This window comes from Mastacembelus armatus, chromosome 16, assembly GCF_900324485.2.
Source record: "Mastacembelus armatus chromosome 16, fMasArm1.2, whole genome shotgun sequence".
NCBI lineage: Eukaryota > Metazoa > Chordata > Actinopteri > Synbranchiformes > Mastacembelidae > Mastacembelus > Mastacembelus armatus.
Genome location: NC_046648.1, coordinates 3,474,007 through 3,495,688, shown reverse-complemented (window position 1 = coordinate 3,495,688; position 21,682 = coordinate 3,474,007). Strand labels below are relative to the sequence as shown.

The following is a 21,682-nucleotide window of genomic DNA, read 5'->3' as shown; positions in this document are numbered from 1 at the left end:
TAAAATCGGTTTTGGTGATGATTAGTCTTCTGCCTCCGTACAGCAGCTGACGGAACCTGGCTGTATATTTTCCACAACTACTTATTGCTTGGCTTCATATAGTAGCTACGGAAACATACATTTACATTCAGGACTTTGGGTGAAAATATCTACACCACCAGTACAGTCGATTAGTCTTTAATCCAGATGTTTGCGTTATGAATTCTCCTGGGTTTTAATTTCCGCATGAAGAAACGTGCCACTTGACATTAATGTGTAAAAGGGCAAAGCTGCACCACAATTAAGAGTCCACAGGACAAACATGTTTTTTGTTCTTCCAGGATGACACAGGCAACACGGGTTTCAATTGGTCTCTTGATGCCCAATTAACTTTCTCATTCGGCTGGTAGAGACTTTTTCCAAAGTCTAAAAAGAGTCTTTCTCACAGAGCTGCTCCTGCTTCGTTGGTTCCGTTTTCGTCACACTGAGAATCTGCTCTGCGTTGAATGAAATTTAGTTTCTCAGCAGTTAATGATTGACTAAGTGTTGATTACGGCTGTGTGAGGTCTCTGGTAATCCGGGGGAGAATAGTCGGCGTGTTCCCATAGATACAGCTAAACAGATGAAGTCCCATGACTCAGAAACTACAGAGACCTGTTTGCCATCATCTGCAGCGTAGGGAAAACTCTGCGCCGTTTCTTTTGTAGCGGGTTGAGGTTCTGCAAAATTTATGGATTGCATGCACTTCCAACGCACCGGATCACAGCACTGATTACATGCATCTAGTATCTTTTTTATTCAGCAGCCGCCTCCCTAATCGGTGAGTTGCCTCTTGACCTGGACGCTTTTCTGTCCTAACTCCAGACTCCGGGCCGCGCTCCCCGCTCCCCGCTCCACTGAACCCTGAACATTTGGCTGCGATGGACCAGCTCTAATGTCATTGACATGGCCTTTAGTACGGTCTTGTCTCGCAATTGGGATCAACCTGTTGTAAGTTTATCATAACAAAGATCACTGTTGTTCGCGCGTCAGCCTGCTTTTACGCATAAAAATGAGTTCGGAGAAGCCAAGTTTTCTGTCACAGCCCGTGGTGAAAAACATCTTCATGTACAGAAACGGTGATCCGTACTACGAGGCCCGCCGCATAGTGATAAATCAAAAGAGAGTGTCCACCTTTGAGACGCTGCTGAGAGAAGTGACCGGCGGGATACAAGCTCCATTTGGAGCGGTGAGAAACATCTACACACCGAGAGGAGGCCACAAGGTGGAATGTTTGGAGAGCCTGCAGAGCGGGGAGCAGTACGTGGCAGCTGGAAGGGAGAGATTCAAAAAGCTGGAGTAAGATTTGCTTTCTAATGTTTTTTTTGCTTTTTTTAATTCTGTATAAACCTGAAAAAATAATCTAAATATGTGCAAATACTGAACATATTAAATAGACCACAGAGGCAGGTTTGTGTTGAAGTCTTTTCTGCTGGGGTCAGTTAATGTTAATGTGACTCAAGAGTTTTGTACTTGTGTTGAGTCAGCATGAGGCAGATCAGTAGTGTAGGGAAGTGTGTACAGCCCTGTAGACCTGTACTGCAGATACTAGGATTTCTGCACTTATTCATGTGAGGCAGTGGTGAAGCGGATGAGTGGGAAGATCATCTGGAGCTGTGAAGTCAATGTACCTGTCACACCAAGCGCTTTGACGTGTATTTTTAATTACCATCTAAATACCGTTAAATATCATCTGCTACTGCATAATACACTTCTGCGCTCTCCCTCCCGTTGTCCCATTTTCTACAAATGTGTGAAAGATCATTTTAAAGGGATGAGAATAATCAGGAGCTCCACACTATTCTGTTTCAAAACTTTATAGTATCAGATATTAGTAGTAAAGACAACAAAAGGTGATGAATGTCTCTTACTATAAATAAATGTCAAAACATTCACATTCCCAAATGTTGAAATATAGTGATATTTATTTGAATATCTGTTCAAAGCAAAGTGCTGTATAAAATTAAATTATCTTTACTGATTGTTTATTATTTGCTTACTTCTCTTTTATCTCTAGCTACCAATTGATTGGCTCGAGAAAGAAGAGGACGTCGCAGACTCTTCCCTGGAAAGTAAGGAAAAAGTCGTATAATTCTATAATTAATAAACCTTCCTTCAGGTTTTCACAAACAAATGTCAGTACAGAAAGGTGAGTACTGTTGTGTTCAGTAAAATGTCTGATCTCAACATAGATGTTTTGCCTGTTCTGTATGTGCAGTAGCTGTGGCTGTGTGGTGCAACATGATGGGCAGGGGTATGATCTGTATTACCTGGTCTCAACTTTATACCATGAATACGTTCAGCTCAAGTATAAATCATCATTCACTAATTGCATTGCTGAGCAAACTACAGTCATTAGCTACCTTACTGTTATTAAGGCATGGCTGCTTATAGCGCTGCCTGGAATTCACAGTCATTAGGATCTTTGGTATCATATGAACACATTCTGCAGAGATGGGTTACATAGTGTTGTCAGTCATCCAAAGTATGGTGCATCCACATGTTTTACTTCACCTGAGGAATATTAGTACCCTGATTCAGTGGGAGTGTATTTTTATGACAGAAATGCAAACAAATCTTGGTAAAATGCTGATAAACACACACACACACACACACTATATTGGAATGTATTCAAAACAGATTTGTTCAAATTATTTTTCTTTGCATCATTTTAGATTTAGTTTTGGAGATTAATGAAACTCTTAAGCAGCTGTGTTTTCAGGGAAGGGTTTCAGTTACAATAGCTGTACTTTATCCAGCTCTTCATCATCCAAAACTGCCTCTAAATGCAAGAATCATGAGGATACAGGAGCATCAGCTCGGCATGTCTGGCCCCACCTACACCGTAAAGGTTTTAGAAAGATCATTTAAGCAAGGTGTAATGTTTAGCATTCACCTCTGTTGGTCTCTGTGAAGAATGACTTTATTGTTGTCTCAAAGGCCATGAATTATTAATTTATGGATCATAATCAGCCCTCCTTTCTATGCATCTTTAATCACCAGCTACAGAGTCACAGCCAAAACAAGGGCAACTTAAAGTCAGGCTCATCTGTTTTCAAAGTGATCTGCAGGTCCTCTTTCCAAAAGAGAGTTAATTTTTATGATAAAATTTATTCTGGATTAGGCACAGGGTATATGTACGAGCAACTAATATACCAAACCATAACATCCATCTATCCATCCATCCATTTTCTATACCTGCTTATTCCTATTTAGGGTCCCAGGGATCAGCTGGAGCCTATCCCAGCTCTCTTTGGGTGAAAGGCAGGGGTCCACCCTGGACAGGTCCCCAGTCAAACCGTAACTTTCACAATGCAAAACGTTTTGCTAAATTTTGGCATGCTACTCAATCAATGATAGCACTGGGTCAGGATACTCTGCACTACAGGTATACAGTGCATGTTTTTTCTTTGTCTTTTATGTTGCCCTTGAAGCCAGAGCCTCAGAAGCAGTGGCTTTGCAGGCCTTCCCTCAAACCACAGTAACATGTTTATTGTAAAAGAAAAGGAACTACTCCCGGTGGCCCTGATTTTGTTCTGTCACTATCAAGCAAGAAGCTTTTTCATTACAGATAAACTCAAGGACTTGTTGCTGCTGCTGTGATTACCTGGCGGGCATAAAAAGGGCCAATTGACTTTACAAGGGCCCTGCTTCCCCCTCGCGACCTCACTTAACTTGCACGATTATGTCGATTAATGATGACAACTCTTTGTGGCTGCAGGAGAAGTCTGGGTTTAATAACAGAAATGACATGGAGCAATATTTGTAGGTCCTTTTCCCTATAGCCACAGAAAAATATAATCAGTATAACTATTTCCTAACACAGTACAGAAATGTCTCCTTTCTCTTTCTCACTGTGTGTATCTGATTTTTGTTTTCTTTCCATGTTTCTGTTTTATATCTTTTTGACTTTTACACAGTGGAACCAAATATCATTGGGAAAAAAAAATCCCAAATTCAAGTTATTCAGACTCTATCATATATATTCCACAACTGAGCTATTCATTGCACCAAACGACAAAAAATAAGCATTTTTGATATAATGAAGCCATGAGTAAAACATTGAAACTTCAGATGTGATTGTTTGGTCTCTGTAATGGGGAGCAGTGGCAGAAATGACTAATGCACAATTTTACATGTGGCATCTCGGGATCCACACTATACAGAAATGATTTAGTGTATAGTAGATCTTCTATCCTTACATTTGTGCCTTGCACCCTGAGAAATCAGATTTGACTAAGCTTTAGCACTACCAGCATAAAGTGATGCTGTTTTTCAGTTGGAAGGTGTGCTAGGACACTAAAATGAACTGTGGGGATGTTTTCTCACTGTATGATAGAAGATCCTGGGTGGGTGAAAAAAAACATCGTCAATAGAAAAACAGATCCAGTAGCTGTAATAGCTCACTAGAGAGTAATCCATGCTTTGCTTTGTATGTTTCTGTTTGTAGACTGGTTACTAGCCATGTGGTTTATAGTAGTCTCCTTGGTTTGTAGTACACATAAAAGACTAATGGGTGAAAAAGAAGTAGTTGTATTCTTTAGCAAGCACTGTTTTGGCAGATTTTGATTATTTCAGTGAGCCATGCATTTTAATTCAGCAATAATGTGAATTAAAATGCATTTTATTGTTTTGTGATTTCCGCTATTTCTATGGATTTAACACTAAGTTCAATACTAAGAATCTTTCTATCATAGGCCCATTGTATGTCAGGATAACAGTACGAGTCCTCTCCATATGTCTTGTTACTGCTATACCCCTGAATGCATTAAGCACTTAAGTTATGAGGCATGATTTGAATTCTACTTCGGGGCTTCACACCTCTGTTACCAGGTTGCACTCACAGAACCCAAAAGACTTTTAATATAGTACTGCCTCCTCCCTTATCTCCTTCTCTCACAGGATCCAAATCCCAGTATTAGAATCACAGTGGGTTAGTAGGTGTTATGGGACAGGACCTGCAGTGCTCACTGTTTGCAACCACAATACCTCAAAGGATTACAGAGCTCATTCTTTTGCTGCCAGAGATGAGAAACAGATTCTTTTAGTGTGTAATAGCCCTTTTCTCTTTGGCTTTGGAGGTAAAAGCATGTGATGTTACACAATCTTATTTTTTTGTATTCTCACAGCAAAAAACAAGTATATATATATATATATATATATATATACATATATATTTCTTTACAATAAACGCATCAGTACTACTATATTACCAAATACTGAAATCCTTTACATACTATAAGTAAAAGTATAAATATCACAGTGTAATAATATCCTTTTATAAGTCTGCATTTCACATTTTACTGAAGTAAAAGTACTAATAGCCACATAGATTTAAAGTACCAAAAGTACTCAATAGCACATTGCACATGAATGTATTTTGTATTATTGGATTATCTTTATTGATGGATTATTGTGTTCATCACTTTAATGTTGCAGCTGGTAAAGGCAGAGCTAATGTAACATCAGGAGGATCAATGTTTTATGATAACACTGTATTTCTTTTATTAAATATCAGATTCCAAAAAAGTAACTAGTAACTAAAGTTATAAAATAAATGGAGTGGAGTAAATGTACAGTATTGTCCTGTGAAATGTAGTCAAAATATGAAGTAGCAAAACATGGAAGTACTACAGAAATATCATAATTGTACTTACGTACATTACTTGAATGAATACAATCATTTCTATCACAGACCAGACGTACTGGCTCTGATTAGAGGATCAGCCTACAGTATTTGAATTTAACATCCCAGATGTGCAGGTTCATTTCCATGTTGGAGGTAGCTTAAATGGTGTTCACATCAGAAAAAAATATCAATACTTACTTAGCATTTGTCTGTAAAGTAAACTTCCATAAGATCTGCTGATCTATTCTTCTGAGACTTCACTGGGAAACTGGAAAATAGTGTCCTTAAATCCCAGCTGGACCTGTTGCCTGCCAATAACATTAGCATTTGACTAAATAAGTGCATAAAGCCAACAAAAGTAGAATGTTATTTTTCCCACTGTGTGAATATTACTAACTCTCAAACACAAGCTGTATACGCAGACATATAGAAAATGTAATACATTTACTGAAATTGTCTCAGCTGGGCCTATAAATTTATAAACTTTGGAAGTTAGATTTGGAAGTTGGAAGTAGCTTGTGATGCTGCATTCGCTTCTTCTTAACGTAGTTTGTTACACATTGGTCTAACATCCTTTCTCTTTAAAACATTTCTTTGGTGTTAACTCATTGTAAATCACTAGTTTAAAACTGGCTTGTATTTGCTAAGAACTTGGTAAGGACCATGTTCAAGCCTAGTAAGGGTACAGCAGTGTACTGTACCTGAGCAGCTATATGTATATGATACTGATATACTATGCTGATATACTGTTTGTGTGTATACTTTGTTTTACAGGTATTTCACTCTTTTTCATTGCTTTTGTTACAGAGTAGACCACCGCCACCGAGCCGACTCACTGTGTCAGCTCGATTTCTGAAACCCATCAAAGAGCCATGTACAATATTGTAAGTTCAGCTCTCCCTGTCTAACACCAACCATTTTACACTGCGATGCCACAGTCAGAGCCTGGTCATTTTGCCAGCACGAGTTCATTTATTTTATATAATCATGTAACTGTCAATACAAATTATAAATTATGAAGTTATGAATGAAGAATACCCCAGTCTACATCAGTATTATTTTGAATGTGTGTCCTGTAACCGTATATCATATTTTCTTTATTTAGCGTGGTAGCAAATGGCGATGTCGTGAACCCCGCAATGAGGTTATTGATCCACCAGAGGATGTTGGGCCAGTTTGAAAGGATTCTTGAGATGGTCACGGAGAGGATGGGTTTGAGAGTCCTGGGAGGTGTCCGATGGTACTGTACCCCTCAATAAAAATATTCACTACGCTGTCTCTACTTATAACAAAATACAATACATAGCACAATACAACACATATTCTTCCAGATGACCTCATGTGATTTTCTCACACATTGCTGCATACATTTGCATATAAATGAAAAAATAAATGAAATTTCTTCCAACTACTTAAAGTTAATTTGTGTTAACATAGACCAGTGGTCTCCAACCCTGGTCCTCGAGTGCTACTGTCCTGCTTACCCACTCACTGCTGATTACCTGGATCAAGTGTGTTCAGCCAATCAGGCTCCAGAGGACCAGTGTTGGAGACCACTGATATAGACTTTTTTAGTCACTTTGCACTTATTATGTAATACACATGTATACCAACACTATATTATGCTTGTTAGTGAATTAACTGACTTAGTAGATTACATGATTACTGTGGGAGGTTACAGTGTTTGTGTGTTCAGTAACAGAAATACATCTTCTTTTGACAACCATAAAAGAAAACCAAGACTGCTAGTACTTTGTGTGTGTTTTTTTTGTTTGTTTTTTTTTTTAGTCTCTACACCTATGAAGGCCAACAGGTGATCAATGGCAGTCAGCTCGAATGCGGTCAGCTTTATGTGGCTGTGGGAAGAGAAAAGTTTAAGAAGCTGTCCTACAGTGACATACTCTTCTCCAAACCAAATGGGTCAAGGAGGGTCAATGGGTAAGCAGCACACACCTTTTCACCTTTTTTCCTTACAATAATATAACAATAATAACCTCAGCTGTCCTGTACTGTCAAAACACTTGAATGTATCTTTTATTATATTATTCTAACTTTTGTCCAACACGCACAGAACAAATTAAATTACAAAATTACAACAAATTAACGTAGTGCAAAGTTGTGCCTTTGTAGCATTGGGATAAATACGTGCTCTACAAGACAGTGAGCTGTGAAAACCTTGAAACTGGTAATTGACACGTGCTTTAAGTGTGAAATTTCACAATTACATCTTGGTAATGGTGTGTCGTCACATATACTGAGTTCATAAACAATTACCGGTAAACTAAATCCAGGAAGGTATCTTTATTATTTATTTATTTTTCATTAAACATAAAGCTGACTGACCAATGATACACGTTTTTAGTGAATTGAAACATACACTAATTAACATAAATTATATATACATGCTGTATAGAATTAAGTTATATAATATATGGCAAATTAAATAATTGCTTATTTAATTTAGATTAAATCAGCTTTTCATTTTCACATGAACTTTCATTATATTAGAGTTTACAAAATTACATGGCTAATTTTAGATGCCTGTGTTCATCTGTATTTACAAAACTAATTTTCTTGTTGTCTACAGAATGAAAGCATTTTCTCTGCCGCCTATCTACAGGTCCAAACAAAATGGAAATGTAAGAATTCCATTTGTATTTTACAAACATTTTTTAGATTATTTAGGTTGAATTTTTGTTTTACAAATGAAAAATCCACTATCCTCATAGTTTACAGCTGATTATATAAACCAGCTGGCAAAGATATGATTTGATCAACATTTTTAACAGATACATGAGCAGAAGTGTTAGTGGTAGAATGGTTAGTTGTTTTAAGCTAGGTCGATAAGTGTTGGCTAGATTAACACAGAAACAAAGCATGCAGTCTTCAGATGGTTCTAACGCAAACTAAGATAACAAACAGCCAGAACTGCTTCCATAGTGTATGCGCCTTCGTTATTGGTCATTTTCACTTCTTACAGAGTAAGTCCACGACTCAGTGCAGTGAGAATGGAGATGGAGACTTCAAGGCTTCTCCTCCAGCCCAAAGTGGCAATAACAAGGAGCACCTGGCCTCCATCGTCAGAGAGATTTCTCAGGCCAGACTCATCTCCTTCAGGAAGAGGAGGAGTGGACAAAGCATGACTGATAATGGTAATGCAGTTTCAGAAGGATCTATATGAAAATTAATGCAACTACAAAAACTACAACTAGATGTATGGTAGTCTTAACCATATCATAGGTTACTAGTAGTTGCCATTTAGTATCCACACAAGGCATTTTTATGCCTGTTTAATCCTAGCAACCATTTTTTTGTTGTCTATGTGCACTATAAGTGTGTGTGTGTGTGTGTGTGTGTGCAAGAGAGCTTGTGGATATTTTTGTGTGTTGTTGTTTATAAATCCATGATGAAGGGAACTGATTGCACATGCTTGTGCAATTCAGAAGATGGGTGCCTAACCTGCAATATATTCCTTCTCGTTTTCATATGCTCTTCATGACAGTGTAACAGTAATGCCATAAATAATTATCATAAATCACAGTATAAACAGGACTTATACAGCATGACTTATACAGTTAGGATTACAAGGTACAAAGACATATGATGTAATGCATGGCCTTTGAAATCTTATGTAACCTGCCGCATGCTTAAATGCCCACATAGTGGCACTGTTGTTCTGCAAAAAATATAGGAAGAAATACTGAAAGTAGGTCTAGTATGATGACATTAACCACTATTACAAGAAACACATTACGTCACCTTCTGGGCTTATGATTAGTCTGTTATAATGTCATGCAGCAACTCTGTATCTTCACTTAAAACTTTACTTTTGTGCTTGCTGGCAGCTGGCACTCATTTGAATATTAAGATGTTCTGTTGCTCTGGGACTCCAACAGATGTTTTCCATGAATGGTTATATTGTGTGTAACTATGTGAGAGGGAATTGAAAACACCTTCTCTCTTTTTTTTTTCGAATTTTGCAGTGGATAGGCTTTAGGTTTTCTGCAGACTGCTGCTGACCTTATTCTAACTCCTACTGCGGTATGAACCACATTACGTCATCTTGTGGCTCATGATAGATGTTGCCTTTTTTTTCCCTCAGGCAGGAGAATTGACAGCAGAAGCCCAAAGGAGCATGGAGAATTGTGTCTGTGGTTCAGGGGAGCTGGCATTTTGCAACAAAAGAGAGGAATGAGGAATGGGTGTGTGGTCTTTGTGTGGATGTGTGCATTTGAAATTTGTAATGTCACACTCAAAATCCTCTGTACATCAGATTGTTTCGCATGTCATTTTATAGGCACAGAAAACCATGTTGCATTGTTGGTCCCCTGTTTGTGACACTGGCCAAAATTAAACAGGCAGCTCGGAAAATAAGACCAGACATTAGAGAATGGCTTACGGAGCATATCACATTCTCATGCATCCCTTTAGTGTTTGACCTATAAAGTCTTGCTAAATGCTGCCAAGTTTACAAGAAACACTACTTTTTGTATATTTGCTTGGCTTAGTTACTGGGTGTAGCATAAGTAATGAAATCTGTGTCTGCCTCTGTCCATGGTGCTGAATAGATGTTCCAAAGCAAATTGATGCTAAAATATTATTTGATTTCTCAAAAACAAAATTAAGTTAAAATCATAACTGTCTGTCAGCTTAACAAACATAAATGAGTTATTAACCCATTAGAATTTCCAGGTTTAGTACTGTGGTCATGTTTGTCCAGTTTAGCTTTTCAGTCGGAACGCAGTGTTCATATCACTTTTTTTACTGATTCACTACAGCACAGAGGTGTTTTTGCTGTTATCTTCCCCTTGAGGAAATCCTGGCTGAGTAAAAGGTAAATACATCCCAGTCTTGTGCCAGAAGGAACACAGCCAAAAAGTTGGCTGACTGGCAGAGGCTGTGGAAAGAACGCAGCATGAAACCCACACTCAGATCTCTGGTGTAGTGGAACACTGGAACGAAAACAAAAGATTATTATAAAGGTGTCATGCCGTTATAAATGTATTTCTTAGAGAATAAAGGGGGAGAAGGAGGTAGAGAAACATACATGTACAAAATTAAAAATTTAAAAAATGAGCAACAGTGAGAAGAAAATCCACAAATTGATGCTGTAACATGAGATTCTCCCTGAGTTCTGTGCTGACTGTTGTGACAGGAAGGTTAGTGTGCGTCTGTGTGCTGTGTCACTAGACAGTCCTTATTATTCACTGTCTATCAGCTGCTGGGGATGCAGCTGATAGACAGCAGTTTCTGTCTGTAAAGCGTCTGACTTTTCTGCTTCATTAGAGTGAACACAGTGGTGAGTGACAGCAAAGATGAGGGGGCAGTGCAACAAGTCATGCCGCAAAGGTCATGAAATGAATTTGAACTCACTATAACAAAGACATTTGCCTTAAAGGACTTAACTAAAACATTGCCTGTTGTGCACTTCACCCAGCCTAGTTATACTTTATGCTAGTGGTTTTAAACTATTTAAACAAACGTTAGCCAGTGATAGTTTTTTCTTTCAAAAACTTTGTTCACTTTTTAACCGGTTAGCTGTTATTGCTAAACTCAAAATAGAAAATATCAGTTTCTCTTTCTCCGTGCCTTTCATCATTCTTTCTCATTGATCTTATCCCTGCTCACCTGTCAGAACATCCTTTCCTCTTCTTGCTGTCTATTATTATTCTTCTCCCTTCTCCCATTTTTCTTCCATTTTACTTCTCTCCACTCTTCTCAGGGGAGCCATTAAGTAGACTGGTCACAAAGGCCCTTTAAAGAAGAGGGAATAAAAGGTTGAGATGATGAAGGGATGAGATCATTATGAGGAAGGGGAAGAGGGAAAAAAATAGCACAGGTGGAATCAAAAAGTAAATGTGGTGAATAGCTTGAGATGGTGCAGAATGAGCATTGAGTGGAAAAAATAGTGCAGAGATGTTGAAGGGTAGACGCGTGGGTTGGGTTTGGATAATTGCCTTTCATTTAGATAATCTCTCCATTTAGAGTCATCAAATCAGAATTTTACTTGCCCCTTCCCCTTGCTGAGGCCAAATTGCTGCTCTGAAAATCAGCAAAAGAACCTTGTAGTTGATGTAGGAAGGACTGACAGACACTATGGTATGGACAGGAGGAGAGAGTAAAGCCAACAGGACTTACTCTGGATTTACTGCAAAGGATTAGAACAACAGTCATACTAGGGGCTGCTGATACTGGCGATATGTTGATTGACTTGCATATGAGTCTTTTTTATTTTCTAAAAGTTATTGAAAGTAAACATACCCATCCTGCTTTTTTATTGAGTCACAAAAAACCCAGAAAATTCATTTATCCAGTGAAGTAAAATTTTGGGTAAACAAAATCACCTCATGCTCTTTTTTCATTGCAGGGCAGTCATAGTGTAAAATACACCACGCAGGTGCCATGTGAGCTACGCAGTAGTAATGATGTAGAGTGATGTAAATCAAACTAGCTCACATATATGGCGTACAGCACTAGCAGTCTGAGACACGGCTATAAAATGGTAATAACAACTGCTTCGAAAAAATCTCCAAGCAGCTATTAAATTTTACAACGGAAAATTATTGTCATGAGGTCTTCCTTCCAACACCGACTGAGCAGTTTCATACTGAAAAGTCACCATCTCGCAGTAAGATACTTTTTTAACATCTGTAAGTCTGAAAGTGAAAAAAACAAACTCAGGTAAATCTGTCGGCACTAGCTTTGAAACATCAAGGGCATCTATGTTCTGAACAGCCTGATGCCTCCTTTCATGAGCGAAGCCTCATGTTTGCATGTATTGTAGCAGGAGGTATTTCAACTTATGCAACATAATGGATCAACACCATGTCAATTCTTATTATTTTCCTTGAAGGGACTTTGATTTGATGTCAAGGATGCTTTAAGTTGAAGTATTTAAAAAAAACAACTATTTAAAATATCAAAGTGGAAACATTCTTGGCATCATTTGCAAACTGAATGTGAAAGAAATGAAGATTGCTGCATATGTGAGCATGTCTGTGTCTGTTGATGTGTGCATTTGCACATGTACAAGTCATCCAGCCAGATCAACCTTCTGCTTGTGGTGTCATAAAATTTGATGCTGCCTTGGGGAATTAGCCCTGTTAGCATATGTATCTATAATGCCTGTCAGAGTGACGCAGGGTTCACAGCAGCCTGGGAAGGCAGGAGACGTGTACACAAAGAGGCTGTGTGTCTTAAATCGTGTGCCTGTGTCAAGAAAGAGCCTAAGCAGTCAAGGATGAAAGATGGCAACATTTAAAGGAAGTTTTTTAAAACCCTTGCCAAATTCTTAGAAAGTGTGGTTTGCGAACATCATGTTTAAAATATTTATGTCTGTGTGTCGTATGTGCCTGTTTTTATGTGCATTCATGCACATGCTCCATCCTTCACTATACCTCCTTCATCTTTTCTCTCCTTTCATCCCCCTATTTTCACTCCAGCCAGAAAAAAAGATTATTTGACCCTTTGATACAGGATTACTGGATTAAAGACCAGGGTAACTGTACTAATCGGCTACATTAATCTGTTACAGCTGTGACATACAACAATACTGGCTGTGACATACAAAGTATGGAGTTAGGGTAATGTGAGACACTTTCCGTGACACAAATTTTCTTAATGTCTGTCAGTTCTAATCTGCCCTGCTTTGCGTGCATTTTAGGACCTTTTTGAGGTTGAGCTGGTAGACACACATCTGAAGTAGCTGTGATAGGAACATCAGCATCTGCAGGGTTTGTATCAGCCTGAGACAGCGAAACAGCTTTGACATATGGAGCAACCTTAGTGACAAGAATAAATATTTGACGGTGTTGGAGCTCACATTGTTAAATGTCGTGCATTACTGTCATTTGCCAGTTTTAGCCCAAAATGCTCAAAGACAACATGAAAATCTGTGGATAAAAAGGATGTAAATCACATACATACAATGCATAATTATTGTACAGAGGGCATCAGAAAACCTGAATTATTAGACAAAAGGGTTACAGTCTATCTGGGTTTTAATGATTGAAAACCCAGCCATATTCAGTGTTACTGGAGTTATTGGTTAGGAAGGGTTTAAAAAATTAGGTTAGAAAATAACAGAATTTTTGAGGAAGTAGTCATTTCTGTCTGTTGAAAGGAAAGAAAAAACCACTTCAATATTTGTTCATATTACACAGATTAGAGAGAAGCCCTTTAAAATAAAACCTTCATAAAACGAAGGTACTGGATGGTAATGTTTCAGGCAACGGTGAGCAAAATAAGAGAGAACAAATCTAAGAATTAATAAAATATTTAACTGAAGTCATGACCTTTATAAATCTTACTCTGTCTGACTGCAACATTGTTAAGCAGAGCTTTCCTGTGATTTAATGCCACAGTATACACGGACACACATAACAGATTTTCTACACCACTTTAAAAGTTCCCCCTTAAAATAATGAATATGAATTTACTCGTTGAGTCTAATGCATCTTTGAAACAGACCTTATTGTAAAGGTTGTTATACATGAGAAATGCTATAATAGATTTCATACTACATGTCTAGCACATACAGAATCTACATCTCTATATCACATTTTTGTGCATTCACAGTTTTTAGGTAACTTGATATTTTGCTCCATTTTAGTTTCTAACATGCTCCATAATTGAAAGCATTTAAAGTCCATAAAGTTTGAGGACTAGAATAGATTTAATAAAATAATAGTCTAAATCAAAGCGAGAGAGACTGACATATTGTGAGTTGTAGCCCCTGCAAGTCAAGCTTTAAAACAGCTGGAACCAAACTCTCCCATAATCCAACTCAGCAGGATGTTTTATTGAATAAGCTTTCTCCAGAGCACTTTACAACCTAAGTACTACCGAAAAAAGCTACACCGAGCACCACTTTAACCCTAAATATAATCACTCTTTTAATCCTATAAAATACATGAAAATATATTGTGCATGCATGACAGTGAGAGAGAACACACTTATTCAATGTATCGGTTGATTTTGTGACGCCACTTTAAACTCAGTACCAACAGACTAGACTGCAGTTGCTGAGTGGTAACATTTCATAATCACCATTCAGGATCACTACCCATGTTATTTTACTGTCCACTATAACTCACCCATGTGCTGAGTGGGGTAAGACAACTGGGTGTTTGCCAGCAATATAGTGTATTGTATGATGATACACAGGAGTCTTGTCTGGAACTATTTAGGTACATTAAGTATTGCATTAAGGCTTGAGTGTTTATTTAATGCTGCAGCGCTACTCCACTGCAAGCAGGACTAGCTCATAGATCCACGTCAACGATTTTTCCATGCTTTGGTTCCTAAGTATGAACACACTGTTATAAAATGGTGATTTGTATTTATTTAGAATTGCAGCCTCAGTCATTTAGGTATTGATTTTTCAGAAGTAGCTTTGAAAGAATAAAGATTTTCCTCCTGTGCAGCCAGAAAAAATAGTATATTGACTATGACATTGAAAGGCTTTCCAGGAACATGTCTACTTGCCAGGCAGATGTCAGAGGTTATGCCTGGTGCATATTGGCTACAAAAGGGAAAGTGGAATTATAACAAATGTTGATGCCATTAGGCTATGGTGATATCAGCTTGATTCTGTTCAGCTTTCCTTTCAAGGAATTCATTGGTAAAACAGCCTGCTATGATTAACCTGCTATAGATGTTAGGTGGTCAATACAACTTTATACAGTAAATACTGACTAGTCATATTTTCCTGATGATTTCTCAGGAGCGGTGCTGTAAATGGATCAAATATAAAAGAAGCAAAGATTTGTTTTACAGTATTTGATGAGGGGTTTTTTTTTCTTGAGAGTTCTTCACTTTTTTTTGAGACTTCTTCACTTCGATCTTCACTAATATAGTTTTCTAGTATGACCTCAAAACTAAAAAAACTGGAATAAATGGTTTGTGCATTAAAAACAGCAGGTTTCTCCTGCACAGTGACTTCATAGCTGTTAAAAGCAACATACATCCTCAATAAAAACCTATTTGTGGTTCCATTTGCAGTGAAAAAAATGTATTCATGCCCTGGTGTGCTACAGATTTCCTGTGGACTCAAGAACTTGATTGCACTGTATGGCTTTTACTCAGAAGTGCTTCCTGGAAGAGTTGGAAAGCTTTTAAACATGATATTAGACCCCACAAGTCTCCGCAAGGCGTGCATACTGTCTCCAACTCTGCAGTGGTGGACAGAACGACACTTATGTAATGCTTATCAACATGATGTTATTTACCACTAGAATTACAGTTTTATCATGAAATGAAACAATGATAAAATATGTCTAGCAGAAGAAAGGCCTTCGTCACATGTTGATTCATTTTGTTTCAAGTTCTACGAACAGGGAGGTTGGCAGTAATCCTGCAACTGATGCAGAAGAAATGAGAACATGTGCATGTTTGCTTACACTCTGCTGGGTGTTAAATAAAACAGAACTGTGTTCTGCAGCAGTTCGTTGTCAGTGTAGTTCAGGTCCATCTGAACACACTAAACCACAGGGAGTTGTTTTTATTAATTAAGCTAATTAATGGAATCCATACATACTTCATGAAATAGTAATTACATCATGTTAGTTGGTGTAAATTGCACAGAGGAATTCGCCTGTGGGTTTGGGGTTACTAGAGGCTCCATTCAATAAAATCACAGCTGAAAGAAATGCAGCATATTGTTACTGTATGTAGCTGAGGTTTGGAGACAGTGATCACAAAAGTCCAGTTTCAGGAGACAGTCCCGGAAAACAAAAAGTCTGTGTGTGTGTGCACGCCTGCGTGTGTGTGTGTGCGTGCGTGGGTGTGTAAGTAAGTAAAGACAGAGAGCTGGAGTTTGCTTGTTGAGAAATGAGATTATAGTTTACTATCTACCAATCACTTCATCTTCAGTTGTTTTTTATCACATTTCTCAGGAACAACCATCATTTATAACTTTACTCCTCATGAGAATGGCAAGGAGGGCCATTTATTTGAGTAATTACACACACTTAAAGTTACATCCTTGCTTTACTTCACACTGATGAATGACTTCTAGCATTATGCTTGATATGTGGGTGCGCTCTGCCTGTGTTTCTGTACTAAGAGTGTATAAAAGTGAATGTGTGTGTATGTGTGTGCACGCATGCATGTGTGTGGGTAGATTTTTGCCTCATTATGAGAGAAAAAAACAGTTTGCTCACATACACACACAGTTGTGCACACAAAACTGTCCAACCACTTGCAATGCCAGATAGATTCAATGAAGATCAAATGGTGTGTGGTGGGGGTGTGGTTCTAGATATTGTATTTCATTTGATTTAGCATTTTCATGAGCTTGTGATTCATCCTCAAATCACATTATGATGTTTAGAGTTTTAAAGGCTCATCCACTGCTTGCTGCTTACACTCTCAGTCGTTTGTCCCTCACCGTTAATGAATGCGGATGATTTCCATAAAATATTCTTAAAGAGTTCTGTTATTATTACCATAACGTTTCATCTCCCACCATAGCTAAACTTCAATCAGTTTTGCATTTGAAATGCATTAAATGTCTCCATAAACTCTTCTAATCTCTGGCCGAGTCATTTTTCTTCTTTAACTGGTATGTGTAGAAAGAGAAACTAATATTAAAGAGATTAATTACAGTGCCCCCCCTCCCCACCCCACACTCTTTTGCCATTTATGTCTGATTGGAAATTTCAGTCTCATCCAGTGTTTCAAAACAAGTGTGCAATTATGTTGTTTATCACAGCATATAGTTGCATTTCTTTTATAGTATTTAGGGTTAATTACTCTACAGCTTTTGATGCACATGCTCACATGTAAATTAAAAAAATAAAGCTTTTAATTTTGCACTCCAGCAAACCAGCCTTGCTGAGCTGATTGCATCAATAGATGTGAGCAGAGTATTATGGAGTTATAGTGTGATGTCGTCTCAGATCCACAGAATCACTTTGCAGTTGTTTAGGCACTTAGTGATCACAGGTGTTTCCTTTGGAAACCAGTGGGAAATGTTTTCTCCCAATAGAAGCCAATCTTGTGGTTTTTAAAGCTCATCATTTTTTTTCTTGTAATTTTGTTCTACCATGCAACAAGCTTCAAGTAGAAGACATTGAATTTTGAGTTCCTACCTAACAACATCACTCCTGCAGACCTGAATCAATCGTTTTAATAGGACCAGGCCATGTTCGTGTATGTTCTGAGTATCTGTATTCACAATATTTAAGACACAGTAGAGCAGCATCAACCTTAATATACCTGTGGTTATTAGGGCGATTCCTCCTGTTGTGGTAGTAATAATGATGATGAATATGATCCAACTATGATCTAACATCACATTTATATTCAGAATCTTTTTCTCATGATCTGGAACTTCCCTGCTGTGCCCCCTTCCTGTTAAATGTTTACTGGCTGTCTTTGGCACACATCCATTGTCCATTTGGGAAGTTGTTTACCTCCCTGAAACAGCGATTCCCTTTTACCACCAGGTGTCACTCTTGTGCTGTATTTGAAGCCTCAAAACACAACAGCTAAATAAAGGTTTCTACAAATCACTTAGTGGAATATGAAGAAAACCTCCCTTATTTATCTAGCTTTTATTATTTTCTGAAATGACGTAATATCCTCTAAATGAGGAATTGAAATTTTAGTCTCTTAACAAATGAGTACATAATATTGTACTACTGTAATATTGTGCAGTAATATGGAACCTTAAAGATTACGTCAGAGAAGGCATCAGCAATGCGAGTGATGTTGTTTCTTCTGAATTAGTCAGCGCATAAACTATACTTGGGGTTGTTTTACATTAAAGCCACACACATAAAAAGTTACTTTGTGTATTGTAAGAAAAAATGTCACCAACTGCGTCAAACTGTTTCCTTTCCATTTTTACTATTCAGGATCCAATATCACACACTGGGAAGGAACACATAGATTTCTATATCTAATAACATCACACGGAAATATGCTTTGAATCAGCTTTCTTTCTCACTTTAAACAACCAGGTACTTGTAAAAGCAGCTATTGCTACTTATTTGTTATGCTCAGATAAACTTACGTTTCTCCTCTATTTCCTAGATGACCCAGAATCAAAGGCTGATAATGACACTGACACCAAAACACCTCGGGACCAGCCAGACGAAGAGGTACAAACATATAGCACTGTATATAGCAGCCGACTGCAGGAACCATCTGTGACATCTTTATAAAGAGATACACAGAGTCTTTGCTGTATCCTCTAATTAAGGCACACAGCAGGTACACGGTATGGGTTTGTTTTGAGTCTTGCATGATACCTAAAATATCTCTTCAACAAATTGATGCTAATAAGCTATGTAAAGAATTAATTTGTTTTTAACTATATATTATATAATACTTTCATTAGTTAATCACTCATTTATTACCCAAGGTTTGCTATAACAAAGGGCATTAGGAATGCCTGTTGTTTCTCCATTAGTTGATGCATATTCATTTACACGCCATAATAAATAGTCTTTGACTCCACTTGATTTTCAAGTGCTAATGACTGTCGCTCTCTTTCTGAAAGGTACAGGTAACAATTATACTGGATGCCCGTTAAATGATTCTCAGCTATAAATTTTTTTGTGTGTGTTATTATTGTGTTACAGAAACCTGCAGATGTAGGACAGGAGGAGGAGGTTGCTGCTGAAAACACCACAGAAGAAGACAGTTCTGGTGGCAATGGCGAGAAGGAGGAAAACCAGGAGGAAAACCAGGAGAAAAATGGTGAAAAAGAAGGAGAAGAACAAAAGGAGGAAAATGATGAGGGGGAAGCAACAGAGGGACCTAAAGAGAGGGAGGAGGAGGAGGTCACAAATGAGGGCAAGGAGGAGGATAAGAGTGAGGAGCAGCAAGACAAAAGTGTGGATGAAGAGAAGCAAAATGATGAGAGTGAAAGCAGTAACCAAAATAATGCAGATACAGGGGGGGAATAGACTGAGACAGAAAATGGTGACGACACAGGACCCAAGACTCAATCATATAACAAGCGTATAGACAAGCAGAGAGAGAAGTGAGTAGAGAAGTTGAATATTGAATCAGTGATTGACATGGAGGGCAAAAAGTCAGCCAGTCTTATAGAAGCTGTTGATAGAGAAAAAGGGGCAGATGGTGAATAGTAGAATCCAGATAAAAACAGGAAAATGTCAAAGTTGTTTATTGAGCAGTGCTGAAAATAGGAAACAATACACTACAGATCAACAGTAATAAAGATGGCAGAGCAAATTCATGGAGGGCAGAGCAAGACTTGACGCTGATATTTTATTAGATGGCCTTAAATAAGCTGAAAATAAAATATTTCCCAATGGCAAGCAAATAATAGAAGCTTTGAATACTAAGTGATGTCAGGTACAAAAACGCCATCAAAGGTTTAGATATGCTCTCAGCAGCTATTCATCAAAACAATACTCTCGTCTGAAAATGTCTGATAAAACAAATAAGTGTATGCAACTACTGTAGTGCTTAATGCAGGAAAATTGAATGATAGTTGCCCCTACACTTTAAATATTTAAATCAATAAATATGTTTATTTTTACTGGGTATGAATGCTTTAGCTGCTTGGTTTTAAAGATGTTGGTATTTTTGTCTGTTTCCCAAAGCAAATGATACAAATGGACGTTTGAGTATAATAAGCTACGTGTAATGCTGTATGTGTCTTAGCTAAATCACATGATAATGAAGATAGGTTTGATGTCTTCTTGGTAAAGCTAATCCCTCATTATCCAGTCACTAAATGAATATTTATATCTGTATGTATCTTTTACAAAAAAAAAAAATTCAACTAGTCACCTTTAGAAGATGCTTTAATGAAACTTTTCTGCCTCTCTTGATTGCTGTCACATCAGTACAAAAAAGACTGATGTGACTGATGTGAATTGATGACATAATAAAAATAAAAGTAATACTGTGGCAGTGCAAATGTAATTGAAATTACCTTAGATAGTGTTATTCAAATTGGATATTCAGGTGTAGGCAATATGGATGAAATAGAAACACTTATGTTAAATGCCTTTTGGTATTTTTTTTTTTGTTTGTTTGTTTGTTTTTCTTTTGAGCTTGATTTAGACAAGACTAGTAAGTTCAGGAGTTAAAAATCGAAAGTAAAGTTGGAGACCTGTCATGACAAACATGTTACAGTATATTGTAGTGGAAAAAAATACTTGGATCGCGTATTTTCAAAGTAGCAATATCACAATGTTAAAATACTCTACTGGACATTAAGGTCCTGCACACATACAATGCTTTTACTCAAGGAAAGGTGAGTGTCATCAGCAAAATGTATTAAAAGTGTCAAAATCAACAGTACATTTTTATATTGCACCATTCACATAGAGCTACTTTTACAGATTTTATATTTATGTTTTACTACATACACGTATTATAGGCTGTTTAAAGTATCTAGTAACTATAACTATAACCTATACATGTCTGAAATGGAGAATAGTTTTAGGTAAAATAAAATTGTCCAGCAAAAATTAAGTCACGATACATGAGATTTAGTTTATTTCAATATTAGAGTAAATGAGATTCAACATTTAGTATATGTAGATACTGTGGTTGTTGATATTGACTAGTTAAGAGATTGTTTCATTAAGGAAAGGCTGATGTGAGTCTTCACCCCCTGTAATCAAAGATTAGCTCCACTCACAGCACAAACACCAAAAGCGATGGTGTCTGTTACTTGGCCAAACAATCCTTACAGCTAAAGCCAAGTATAGATGGTGTTTGGAGAAAAGCAGGACAACATGATTAAACCATTGAAGAATGACATAGCAGACAAAATTTAGGATGGCATTTTACTAACACTTTTCTAATAACATAACGTTTCGTGTTCATTCAATCATTTTTGTTTTCCCGTGCATTATGGTTACATAAAGCCACTCTAGACTGCCTCCCACAGGTAGGAAGCTATAGTGTGAACTATGATCTAATACAGTCTTGGCAATGGCCTCCTTGCCCACTCTTCCTTGCAGCTGTTTAAATTGGGATTCATGCAGTCAGTGTGTTTGTGAGTCACAATCCCACAAGAGGGAGGAAAAGCATGGGTGAGAGAGA

At 37.6% G+C, this 21,682-nt stretch overlaps 1 protein-coding gene across 1 annotated transcript; it reads left to right on the top strand.

The window, feature by feature from the left end:
* Window positions 1-612: 612 nt before the first annotated feature.
* On the top strand, window positions 613-20,546 carry LOC113122480 (doublecortin domain-containing protein 2). Its single transcript, XM_026293867.1, has 9 exons — window positions 613-1,317; window positions 2,036-2,090; window positions 6,455-6,531; window positions 6,753-6,887; window positions 7,436-7,585; window positions 8,235-8,286; window positions 8,628-8,799; window positions 18,686-18,753; window positions 19,237-20,546. Exons 1-9 carry the CDS (start codon window positions 1,031-1,033, stop codon window positions 19,561-19,563), a joined length of 1,323 nt encoding a protein of 440 aa, XP_026149652.1. The 5' UTR covers window positions 613-1,030; the 3' UTR covers window positions 19,564-20,546.
* Window positions 20,547-21,682: the final 1,136 nt, after the last annotated feature.

Bases quoted from the DNA above. Each gene is read 5' to 3' on its own strand.
- LOC113122480 (XM_026293867.1), top strand. From the start codon at position 1,031: ATGAGTTCGGAGAAGCCAAGTTTTCTGTCACAGCCCGTGGTGAAAAAC. The intron at 6,888-7,435 runs GTACTGTACCCC...TTTTTTTTTTAG, and splicing joins GTCCTGGGAGGTGTCCGATG to TCTCTACACCTATGAAGGCC. The intron at 8,800-18,685 runs GTAATGCAGTTT...TCTATTTCCTAG, and splicing joins ACAAAGCATGACTGATAATG to ATGACCCAGAATCAAAGGCT.